The sequence below is a fragment of the Euprymna scolopes genome, chromosome 10 (genome assembly GCF_053919585.1).
Source record: "Euprymna scolopes isolate OS-2025 chromosome 10, ASM5391958v1, whole genome shotgun sequence".
NCBI classification, from domain to species: domain Eukaryota; kingdom Metazoa; phylum Mollusca; class Cephalopoda; order Sepiida; family Sepiolidae; genus Euprymna; species Euprymna scolopes.
The window spans coordinates 132,318,752-132,331,104 of record NC_136491.1 but is presented as its reverse complement, the minus strand read 5'-3'; the positions used below and the strand labels follow the sequence as shown (position 1 = coordinate 132,331,104).

The following is a 12,353-nucleotide window of genomic DNA, read 5'->3' as shown; positions in this document are numbered from 1 at the left end:
TGAATTTCAATAACAGTGATAACATCCTTAAACGCCTCTAACCCTAACATAGAACCTATTAATATAGTTAATAACATGTTTCCTGGGGAAAATGAAAAAAAATTAAATCCTTCCATATATATTAATATATTTATTGATAACTATCATTGAAGATAGATCAGAAAGTACTCAGGTAAAAAGCAATTATGTTTACATAAGCTAGTTTTTGCCAGAAACAAAACCACTCATGAGGAAACCCAAAAGGATCATTACTAAAATATGTAGACAGAAATTGTCTACAATATTTAATGAAATGTGCTTACAGGAGGAAATGCTGCCTATATATATATATATATATATATATATATATATATATATATATATATATATATATATATATATATATATACACAACATTTATATATATCAAGCATTAACACACAAAAAGATTCATCTTTTTGGACAAGCCATGCTGGGCAATATAACTTTACTGAGGATATATACAGGGCAAAGTGAAATACACTTTCAAAGCACATTCAGGTATTAACAACTCAAGCAACATTTCATTTTTAGTTTTGTTTGTTTCGTTTTTTTTCCTAATGCTAGAAAATCTCACAGAGGTAAAACATCAAGCAATTCTTGACAAAGAGGTTTTACCTCAACATATAAAGATTTTTTTTTATTCAGGTGACAGAATTTTTCTACTCACTTTTGAAAACAAAAAATGCAATTGATTTAAAAAATTATAAAGAAAAAGTATCCAATTATAACATCTACAAAAAAAAAAGTCCATAGGATCAACAATACACAAATAGGATAGGTTTTAAAAAAATGTTGGGTCATAGAGTGAAATAAATTTGGTATAAATTTTATGCCACTTGTCCAAAAGTCCCCCACCCCTCATGAAAAAGCAAAAAGTAAAGAGAAATCTGTATGATATATGTAGCCGTGATATAAAGAAAATACTGTGCAACAAAAATCACACAAATTGATCAAGTATTTTTATAAAGAAAATAATTTTTAAGCAAGTTTAAGTTTTTCTAATGCACCCCCTCTCCCTTGTTAAAGATAGCTAACATTTAGGTGAAACTTTTCTGAAAAAAAAATAGTTGAATTCGTTCAAAGTATCAAAAATAAAATAAATGACATATGTACAAGTTATTTTTACTCATGTCATTTTATTGTACTTTACTGAAGTTTTCAGTTTTATTTGATCACCAGAAAAATATTTCTTTGATATCAAAACGATACTGGAAGAGAAAGCTATTTATTTATTTAGTTTACTATTTTAAAATCTGGTTGTTTGTTTTTTTCAATCATTTTTTTTTTAAATCAGGTGATTGAATTTTTTTATTATTTGATTTTTATTTTACTTTTGTTTTATATATGAATTGTTAATTATTCGTACATTTTAAGGACATTTATTTTGTTATTTATATTAGATTGTTTATTATTCTACAACTAGTGGATATCTTTCACTTAAATAATAATTGTTCACACTAATATTAATATAAAAATGGCATCATGTCAATAGTTTAACGTTTCATTATAAATTATCAGCTATCTCTATATATAAAAGGCAAATGTGGCGCACGCATTTTTGTATGCCCAAGAAAGGCTTTTTTCGACGGGGTTCTCAGGAGGGTTACTATGTCTTAGAACTATTTATATACCCCCTAGATAGTAATATCTACAATTTGTGAACGCATGTCGTGTCTAGATTTATTTTGATCGACTTTTATAAAATGTGCGTTATTTCGTTCTATCATTCGTTATTCGTTTGGCTTTTTAGTATAAATAAAGTGAAGCTAACATCGAAACGAACACAGCTCCTCGGCTCTCCCACCAGGGACATCCAGAAAGCAAATCAGCTTTGATCAATGTGGTGTAAACCGTCATATCAGACAATTGCTTTTCATTTGGACACCTCCATTTTTTATGGGGAACTGGTCCCCCCCCCCCAACCCAACATCTTGGGGAAACAAAACCAAAAAAACTGCCTTGCAGCCAAACTTAACTGCGGGATTGAAGTTTGACCTCATTAAATTTACGCACCTGTCAATTCACTTTTTAATCATTAAATTTCATCCATTCTCATTCTCCTACCTTCGTAGAATCAAGGTAAGTCATCACACTTTTTTTTTTCGTTTACGCCTCGATGATTCGGGTTCGAGCCTACCTCCTTCTCCAAAACTTAATTATGAAAACTCCCAGTAGAGCTAAAATCGATAGATCAGCTCTCACAAGCATATTTTTACGTTTAGGAAAATATCTTCACATTTAACATGTATTTTTACGGTAATCGTTGGAACAATAACACCCATATACTTATCTATTAAGAGATTCATAAAGAATTGGAACTGATAATTGTATCAGGATCGGGAATTCAGTACAGAATCGGTAATTGTATCGGAATCAGAAACATATTGTAATCCTCCCATCACTAATATATATATATATATATATATTTATATATACACACACACACATACATACATACATACATATATATGTGTGTGTGTGTGTGTGTGTGTGTGTATTTTCAGCAATTCAGACAAACAAAACTATTTCACCTCAAACGTCAATGAAAAAATTCGCTATAAATAATTGATGCCTGTTGACCAACAAAAGAACAAACAATCCCAAAATTTTGTTTAAGGCAATGCTTTAAAATTGTCAATTTTATGGGTTTTGGTTTTTGTAATTTCTGACTTTGAAGCAGACACTGTCTATCTCCATATATTAAAACTCTATTTCTCCCGAAACTAAAAGTCACAGAGCGGCGCTAGAGGCCTCAAATGATGGGATTATTTACGGACCGTTCTTTTATTGATCTTTAGCCGGTTAAAATTGTTTATAAGGAGTCACAAATAAGTCAAAATTGAAATCGTTAAACATTTTGTAAATCTATCTTTGTTTATTTTTAATTTTTGATCGGTTTATTTTTTCAAGCACCCACTCAATGCTGGGCATTCCTGCTAAGAAGTTTTAACATTGTTCGTTGTGCATCACATTAGGTTATTTTTTGGGGGGGGGGTTCCATCACATTCGCTGTTTTTTGGTTTTTCTGATTTTTTTTTAAAGAAATTTAAACATTGTTTTTTATATTTAAACAGGGTTATTACTTTGCTTTGTTTTGATTTGCCCCCCACCCTCACACCTCTAAATACCCGGGTAATGCTAGTTTATATATATAAAAGGCAAATGCGGTGCGCACATTTTTGTAAGTCCAAGAAAGGTTTTTTTTCGGAGGGTTCTCCATGGGGGTTACTATTTTTTAACTTTTTAATCATTTAATTTCAACCATTCTCACTTCCGCTGCGTCGTGGTAAGTTATCATGCTTTTTTTCCGCCTTAGCCTCTAGGCTTCGGGTTCGAGCCTACCTGCCTACCCAAACTTTTTTTTTTTTCTTTTACACCTCCAAACACCCGGGCAATGCTGGGCACCCCTGCTAGTCTAGTATATAAAAAGCAAATTGTGTCTGTTTGTATGTGTGTTTGCAGGTCTTGTAAAAACTTTCCACACAAGCAACGGATCCTCATGAGATTAGTATCGTTATCAAGCTCTATCCTTCGGATCACAAATATCGAAAAATTGACCAAAAGCATTCATTTTTTCACCCTCCACTGGGCAGTTTTGTACAAGAAGAAGTCGCTTTTTTTTTGCAGACATTTTAGCAAGTCATCGCCACCATATAATTGACTATGCTTAATTTCAACACTCTTCACATTATGGGTTCGTAACTACTACCACTTAACACCTCTCTTCCCCCAAACTGCCTACAGTTGTTTTTATCCCCCCCCCCTCCACTACTACCACTTCTTTTTATTCCCTGCTTCAGGATTCCTTACTACATCTCCACACACTTGATACACCAGTAGGGACTACCGCTAATCTATATATATATATATATATATATATATATATATATATATACATAAAAGCAAAATTACGTGTATGTATGTATGTATGTTCGCTTTTTGTGCATGTCCGCAAAAGGATTATTTCAGCGGCTTCTCGAGGCCGTCGCTCATTTTTAAAACCTTTTATATCACATCAAAATCATAATAGCTACGAGTTACGAACGGGGTTCGCATGTGTATTTAATTTGCCTGACTTTCAAAAGCTAAATATTCAACATTTTTCGATCAGCGCGTGTAGATTCGCCTTTTTCGTATAATAAAAGCGAAACTAATTCGAAGGTTGTTGCATCCCGGGATGTCTAAAAGCAATCAGCTTTGATCAATGCGGGGTTTTTCCTTATATCAGACAATTGCTATTCAATTTGGACAATCCCTTTCAATGGGGAGCTGGTTTCCCCCTCTCCCATCATCTTAGGGTAGCCCAAACTGGCCAGCAATAAATGAAAAAAACTATCCCGCAGTGAAACAAAGTAAACAAACGCCAAAAACTGCCCCATCATCGTAACGCTCCCGCGATGACTTCATTAAGCGTCCACCTGTCAATCAAACCTCCTTGACTTGACTCACTTTAATCGCTCTTACATTAACATTGTCGCCGTAGCATAGGTGTTCAGACAGTCTATAGGCCTCAAGGCTTCGCTTTTCACTGGGGGGGGGGGATTTTTTTAACAACTTTATTTTATTTTGGTAATATTTACACAGGGTTATTACTTACCCCCCCCCCTTACACACACATGCCTACAAACACCCGGGTAATGGCGGACACCCCCACTAGTTTATAATATAAAAGGGAAAATATGTATTTGTGTGTGTGTGTGTGTGTGTGTGTGTCAAAAACTTAACACACTCGACGAACACTGACAAAATCGGTATTGTTTAAAAGGTCAGTTTCTCAGACGACAAATATCCAAAAATTGGCCAAAAACATTCTGTGCTGGTCAACTGAGCCGTTCTTTGCAAGGAGGGGTCAGTTTTTGCATCAACATTTTTGCAGTCATCATACGCCTTGCTATGACGCTTATTTTGAATGGGCGTGATGTTTTAAGTTGCGGTGGGCATTCTTTTTCACTTCATTTTCATTTAGCATTACAGGTTTGAGCCTGGTTACTGCTGCTAATTTTTTTTTTTTTTTTGCGCTCACACAATTTTCTGTGAAAAATAGTTCGAACATCTTTTACTGGATCACATTTTGTAATTCTTGGAATGTATACTGTTGCGGGAGAAGTCAATTGGTGAAGTGCATATCGATTGTACAACTAAAAAGTAGATAATTACTAATTTCATGGTTTTTTGGGGGAGGGGAGGGGTAATTCCCCCCCCTCTGTTGCTCAATACCCTTACCATAAAACCTGTCCACATCCGGGCAATGCTGAGTGCCTCTGCTAGTTAAAAGTTGTTGGCTTTATTTAGAGTAAACGATTTTTTTTTTTTCAAATTTCCTTTCGGATCAATTTTTTTTCAAATTTCCTTTCAGGCAATGGGAGTCAGGGAGTGGTTTGACTTGCTATTTGCTTCACTTCCCCTCATCATTTGAAAAGGTTTAGTCCAGGAGGAGAAAATATGGGCTTTTTTAATTACTCGCTAACTTTTGTGAGTTGACGGATTTATATGTATTTACGTGCATAAAACTACACATTGATCTTTATTATTATATAGAATGGGTATTCTTCTTTATTATTATTATAGAGTGGATATTCTTACTGATGAAATAAGAGTTGTTTCCCCTGAACAATATTAGTGTCTATTCAGTTTCTTTGTAATTATGCAAATGCAGTTATCTCCCTTATTACAAGAAAACGCTTTGTTAAAATATTATAAATGTAATTCAAACACAACATTAAAGCAAAGATAATGACAAAGAATCCAATAAATCTTAGTTTAATATTTGAATGTTGATCCTATAGACATTCTCTTGGAAATGTTATTTCTGTACGATACATCAATAAAATCAATATTCACAAAATCAACAGTAAAAACTGGTGGGGTCTACAAAACAATGACAGACCATTGTAAAAAAGACTTTTTACAATATCATAGTGCAGTTCTTCTAGAAATACAATAGTGGCAACAACTTCTACAACTAAATACAAAGTACGGAATAATAAATACCTTGCCAATTTCTTGCTAAGGAAAAGAAATTAAGAAATAAATAAAAATAAAGGATAGCTGAAACGCTTCATATTTACATATATCTTGGCAACAGAAAATTGTACATATTTTTATATAAACAAACAAAACAAATGGTGCTTCTGCAGAATAGTGGGATTTGAGACAAATGCATTTCAGGTATAAACACATGTGTTGTCGAAATTAGTATAAATTCTAAAAATTAGGTAAACTTATCTAGTAGAAAAATAATTACAAAAAATGAAATTATCAAATTATATTTTAATGTGGAAGAGTTATGCTACAAATTCTGTATGATGAACTGACTTATTACCCTTGCTTTCCTTGAAATCTGCCATTGAAAAAATAGAAAATCTCTGAACCCCAATGTCTATGATTTTCTGTGAAAAATAGTTCTAACATCTTTTACTGGATCACATTTTGTAATTCTTGGAATGTATACTGTTGCGGGAGGGGTCAATAGGTGAAGTGCATATCGATTGTACAACTAAAAGGTAGACAAAAGGCAAAGAGATGATGGCAATAGCAAAAGAGATAACAAACACAGATGATTGGTTAAACATGCTAGATATTGTGCTTTATTTACCACAATAAAACTCAACATCATGTATCTGTATAATTTAGAGCAAAAACAGAACACAGGATTGAAATGCATATGACCCTGAGGTAGGATGACATGCCTCAGTTTGGTCTGGGTCGTGTAAATGGTATCTGATGTTGGAAAGGTTAGCTGTCCAGTTGACGTCGATGAGAACTGAAACTGGTGGCTTGAACTGCTGAAGGTGCAGGAGTGAGCAGGAGTGGCAGACTGCGAGCTGGAAGTGCATTCTAAGAGAGTCACAGGAGGTAGGCAGCAGTAAAGAATGAAGTGTGTATCGCATTCAAGTAGTTTGTGAGTTGTGCTTAAAAGGATTATTTGAATCACATTAATAGTTTGGTAGTTAGCCCTGAAAAGGGCTGTTGGCGTAATGCTGCTGCCCGATTCCCATGGCTACTGGGCTCGCAGACTTGACAGAGCGCATTAAGTCAGAATGGGAGTTTCCTAGTTCCCAGGACAAACTTGAGATTTGCTGAAAAATTGGCTCACTTCATGGAAAAATGTTCAAGTTACAGGAATTGGCTCGTTAAACATACAAATGACTAAAATTAATTCCAGACTGGATTTCTTACAGTCAAAAATTGTCTGGAGTGTTTATTGCCTGTGTATATATTAATTTCAGTCCAAAATAAAAGTCAATTGTTTTTTTTTTTTTAATTTGCAAAAAATTAAGTGTGTTTTTTCTTTGTTATTGTCCGGGGGGGTGGGTTCTGCTGATAGGCATATTTGTGTTCATAAACAAAAATAAGAGTGATAACCTGACACCGCGAAATTACTAATTTCGACATAACGTGCTTTTACCTTAAATGCATTTGTTCGAAATTTTGTTAAACCGCGCAAATACTGAAACTTTTACATATTTATAAAAACAAAGTAATGCACCTTCAATATTACAACAAAATCAAATAAAGATAACAGACCTTGGATGAATAAAATTGCTCAATATACTACAGAATAAAGCGATATCAATAATATATTATAATCAGGTGTACTTATTTTGACACTTCACCACACTTTCATGCTATCACCGATTGTCTGAAGTTTCTCAGACTGGTAAAAATTGAAACACAGCTGAAAGAATAAACAGTATTTACATACAGTCACATGTATAAATACAGCTTGATTTTTAGTCAAGGACATATCTGATGATCAGTGATATCATGAAAATGCAGGAATGTGTTAAGTTAACTACATTTTATTACAATTTATTATTGATTATATTTATGTAGAAAGTGTCTGGAAAATCAATAGCTTAACTTTGAAGTCACGGGTAGAAGCCCATATTTATTCAAACAAACGATTTCTTGCTTTGAAAGTGGCTCTCACTAATGAGTGTAGCCTATACTGAAAACAAACAAGATTTTTTTTTCTGCAATATCATCTACTGGAGTGTTTGTTATGAAGTTTCATTATTTTTATACAAATACACATTTACTTTTTGATTACGTTTATTTGATTTGATTTATTATATGTGAAGAATTCATGATTTTTAACAATGTTAAGTAAACATCCATTTATTTTCTTTACTATTTAATTATGTTTACAAAAAATTACTATCAGTATTAATTATTCCTGTAAATATGCATTTAATTTATTTCAAATATATTATATTTATATACATAAAAGATTTTGTAAATTAATATATTTAAATGAAAATATTCAATTTTCAGATATTCCTATATATATTGACCTACATTTTGGAAGGTCTTCAGATTAGGCTACACATTTAGTGCAGGCCATTTTCAAAGCACAAAGTCACTTGTCTGGGGAAGATGTACTTTTATGAGATTATGTTCTATATGTGTACATATGTCAGGAAACACTTGGTTTTCAAGTTATTAGTCATTGATACAAAAACAGGCCGACATTCTTTATCATAAATATCTAACACGTTCAACATGTGTTATAAAGCAGTATTATTTCTACATATGAAATAGATAAACATTATTATATCTCTGATAGAATCACAGGTAAAATAAATCTGAACATAGTGTTGACACATTCTTAAAAAAAACAAGAACTTGAAAAAAAATTAAAATCAAAACCATGGTGCTCAGAAAAAAAGAATTGACTATCATGATTTGCAGGGTCTCCTTTGATAGCCAACATCAGGAACCTGCTCAGCATACTGTGATTGTTGGCCCTTATTTCAGTTAACAAAATACATCAAACCAAATATGGGAAAATATATACCAATAACGCAAACCAAAAGCAAAGCTAGGGAAAATTAGGTTAAAAAGAAAATGAGACTATTAATGAAGTGCATTACAAAAGCCCCCCCCCCCAACAAACAGGCTCCTTTACATATATAGAACATAATCCCAAAGTAATGCTATCAATTTTCAAAACGTCCTGTATATAGAAAAAAAGCAATCACATATGAAGATTAATTTCACATGTACAACATGGTTCAAAACGGTTGAATTTAGGTTTAAGCGGTTCCATTTATAGCTATTAAGAACAACATTCAAAATAATTTAAACAAAAGACTTCTAGGTTTCAATATTTTTTAGATGATAATTTGAATTATTTGGACAACTAATCTCATCCCAATAAGAGGGATGTCCCAAAAGTAACGCTTCCTACTTTTGTGTTCCACCCAAATGGATCATAAGGATTGCAAATTGCATTGTTATAGTGTCTGAACTCCTGCATTCATGACCTGAAAGCTTCATCTTCCTGTTGCAAATATTTACAGTGAGTCTAAGAAAGGAACTTCCATCATGTATGCGAATCAGAAGCAAAGATGCATCATTGAATTCCTCCATGCAGAAAAAATTGAACCGACTAGCATCTACTGGTGACTGTTAAATGTTTACAAAGCCAATACAGTTGATGTCAGCACAGTTAGAAGATGGACTGATTGGTTTCACTGTGGCGACAAAGTGCTCTTCAGACTTTTACAACCAAGGCATCATTAACCACTGGGAAAAAGTGCATTGAGAATGATGATGATTATGTAGAAAAATAAATTCCTGGGCACAAAAGGTCACTTATGTTAATGTACCACTTACATCTTCGTAGTTCTTTTCATGTAAAATATGCTAAAATATATTATTTTAATTTATGCAGATTTCATATTTATTATCATAGAGCCAATTATATTGTACCTAATATATATTAGTTATTTCAAAAGTTTAAAAAAAACAAAAAAAACATGACTTGGGTGCTATCAGCTAGAATGGAAACCAAAACATCTAGTGCTTCAGCTTTATTTGTTACCATCTGAACCACCAACAGATGGATATCAAAACTAAAAATTAACTGACAAACATATTTGTGTATGCATAGAGAAGCATTTTAAGTTGACTTACCCCTGACAAGTTTTCATTTTATCGATTTTGATCCCTTCGCAGCTATTTTTACCGGTTAAAAACCAAATTGAATTTGTTCAACAAGTTCAAATTCCCTATATATCAAGTTTCAAGTCTGTATTGATAGAGTAGTTCAGTAGAGACCTTTTCTCACATAGACAAGGTCTCACACACACACACACACACACACTCTAAAGTAACAGAACACATATATTTAAAGAAATGGAGTTACCAACATTTATAATTTGTCACCAAACCTTTTATAAGAGGATTAAACCTAGAATTTTTTTTCAGTTGCGATCTTTTTTCCAAAACTACAATATTTTTCTCAAAATAATATCTGAACAGCACCAAACATGCTTGAAACGTGCTATAAAAATTTAAACACTAAACATTTTCTTAAAAAAAAAAAAAAAAAAAAAAAAATCAAAATTTAAAAATATTAATAGTAAACAAAATTTATAAAATAATGTTAGTAGCTCCATTTCTTCAAGATTATATGTATATATATAAATCAAGAGATAATTATTAAGTTTATAAGTCAAAAGCTTCTGTAAACTTAAAGAGAATATGAATATTAATATTTATAACCAGATAAAAAACTCAATACAACCTATATAGGAAATAGAGATTATTATAAAAGAACAAACTTTTATCCATATATGATTAGTTTCATATTGTGCAGTTTCAATTTATGCTAGCATAGCAAAAATCTTAGTTTTGCTACAACAATTATTTTACTAAAAGCTTTCCTCTGGTGAAAAGAACGCATTCTTTGAAACTCAGCATATTAAGGAATTTTTAATGTTGCTTTCTGAGTTTCTTGTCAAATAATAAATTCTTGTAAATTATAATTTACAGTCTTTAACGTTCTTCTTTTGCATGTGTGTGCATGGGTCAGTGTATTTTACTAGGTTTAGCCATGCTGAGGAGTTGTAGACACATGGACAATTATATTTTATACATATATATGCAATCATGGGGGTATCACACCAGTGAAGGGAACAATGGTTCCAACCTAGCATTAGGATAAATGTTTTTCCATAAAAATTATTTGATAAACCTAATTATCAGGATCGCAAATAAAATAAGCTTTAATTTATAACTGATATCTCTTCCACCATTAGTGGGGTATATGGTTCAGTAGTAGTGTCAGATGTTAGTCACTAGGGTCCTGGTTTCAAATTTTTCTCAGTCTAGCCACACTGAGGAGTCATAAATGGCAAATCATGTATCTGTGGATATCATATATATAACTATTTCATTTAATCACAGGAATTAATATACGAAAGTATAAATTTATGCGTGAACTTTAAGTACTTTTCTTCAACAGTGCTCAATACGCAGGTAGAGCTAGGTAGTAAGTTTTAAAACCATACATATTTTATTACTGTATATATATATATATATGTATATATATATATGAACTAACTTGAATGTAGGAAACAAACTTTTACAAATTCACCAAAAATCTGTTCCTTCTATTAAAGGTGGTTCAAATAATATAAAAATATTCATAGCTCTGGTCTTGCACTACTTAGCTATAAAAAAAAAAACCCAAAAAAAACTTTGTTATAAAAATTTATATATTGGAGGTTATATTGGCGGAAACATTGTAAATATAACAACCCAGATGAAAATAGTAGCCCAAATAATCCAAACTATAGTAGAAATTTTCATTCAAAAATAAAGCTAGAGTATGAAGATTTATTCAACAAAAAAATTAAATATCTGATTAGCATAGTAATGGTATTTGTGTTCATTAAGAAAATTAAGTTCATTCATTAAAGCAGCAAAATGGATAGTTTTCAACAATGTATTATTTTTATGAAATTGCTGTTTGTAATATATTTAAATGAACTTGTAGGGGATTATAATGATAAATGTATTAAAAACAATTATAGAAATTATCTCAATGAAATGTGGGTAGAAATAACTAAGTAAAGAACAACAAAGAAACAAATGTATTGGATTTAGAAAATGCTAAGAATAAAAAAATGAAGAAACAAACATTTTTGGAGAAGATTTAGAAAAATCAGGAACAAAAAACAAAGGCAAGAAATATTTGAGGGGATCAGAAAAGACTAAGAAAAAAACAAAAGAAAAACATTTTTGGAAGGGATTCAGAAAAAGCTAAGAACAAAGAAAAAAAAACATAGGGTGGAGGTAGTAAAAGCTAAGAACAAAAATAAAAATGTTTGTGTGGGGGATTTAGAAACAAAAACATTTGGGAGCATTTAGACAAAGCTAACAACAAAGAGAAACAAAACCATTTTCAAGAGATTTAGGAAAGAGAGGGAATAATAGAGGGAGTGATAAAAGGAAAGAGAGGGTCAGAGAGTGAAAAATAAAAGACTGGTTAAATTAGAGGATCATTCAAGATACTTTGAGGAAACCAACTTTTGCAACTC

General features: G+C 32.0%; 1 protein-coding gene across 1 annotated transcript in view; it reads right to left on the bottom strand.

Moving 5' to 3' along the window:
- Window positions 1–12,353, bottom strand: part of LOC145286274 (protein unc-13 homolog B-like) — a 597,427-nt gene that overhangs the window by 329,733 nt on the left and 255,341 nt on the right. Inside the window, exon 9 of the mRNA XM_080135112.1 lies at window positions 6,013–6,027. Coding sequence (XP_079991238.1) covers window positions 6,013–6,027 — 15 coding nt within the window. The remainder of the gene's footprint in view (window positions 1–6,012; window positions 6,028–12,353) is intronic.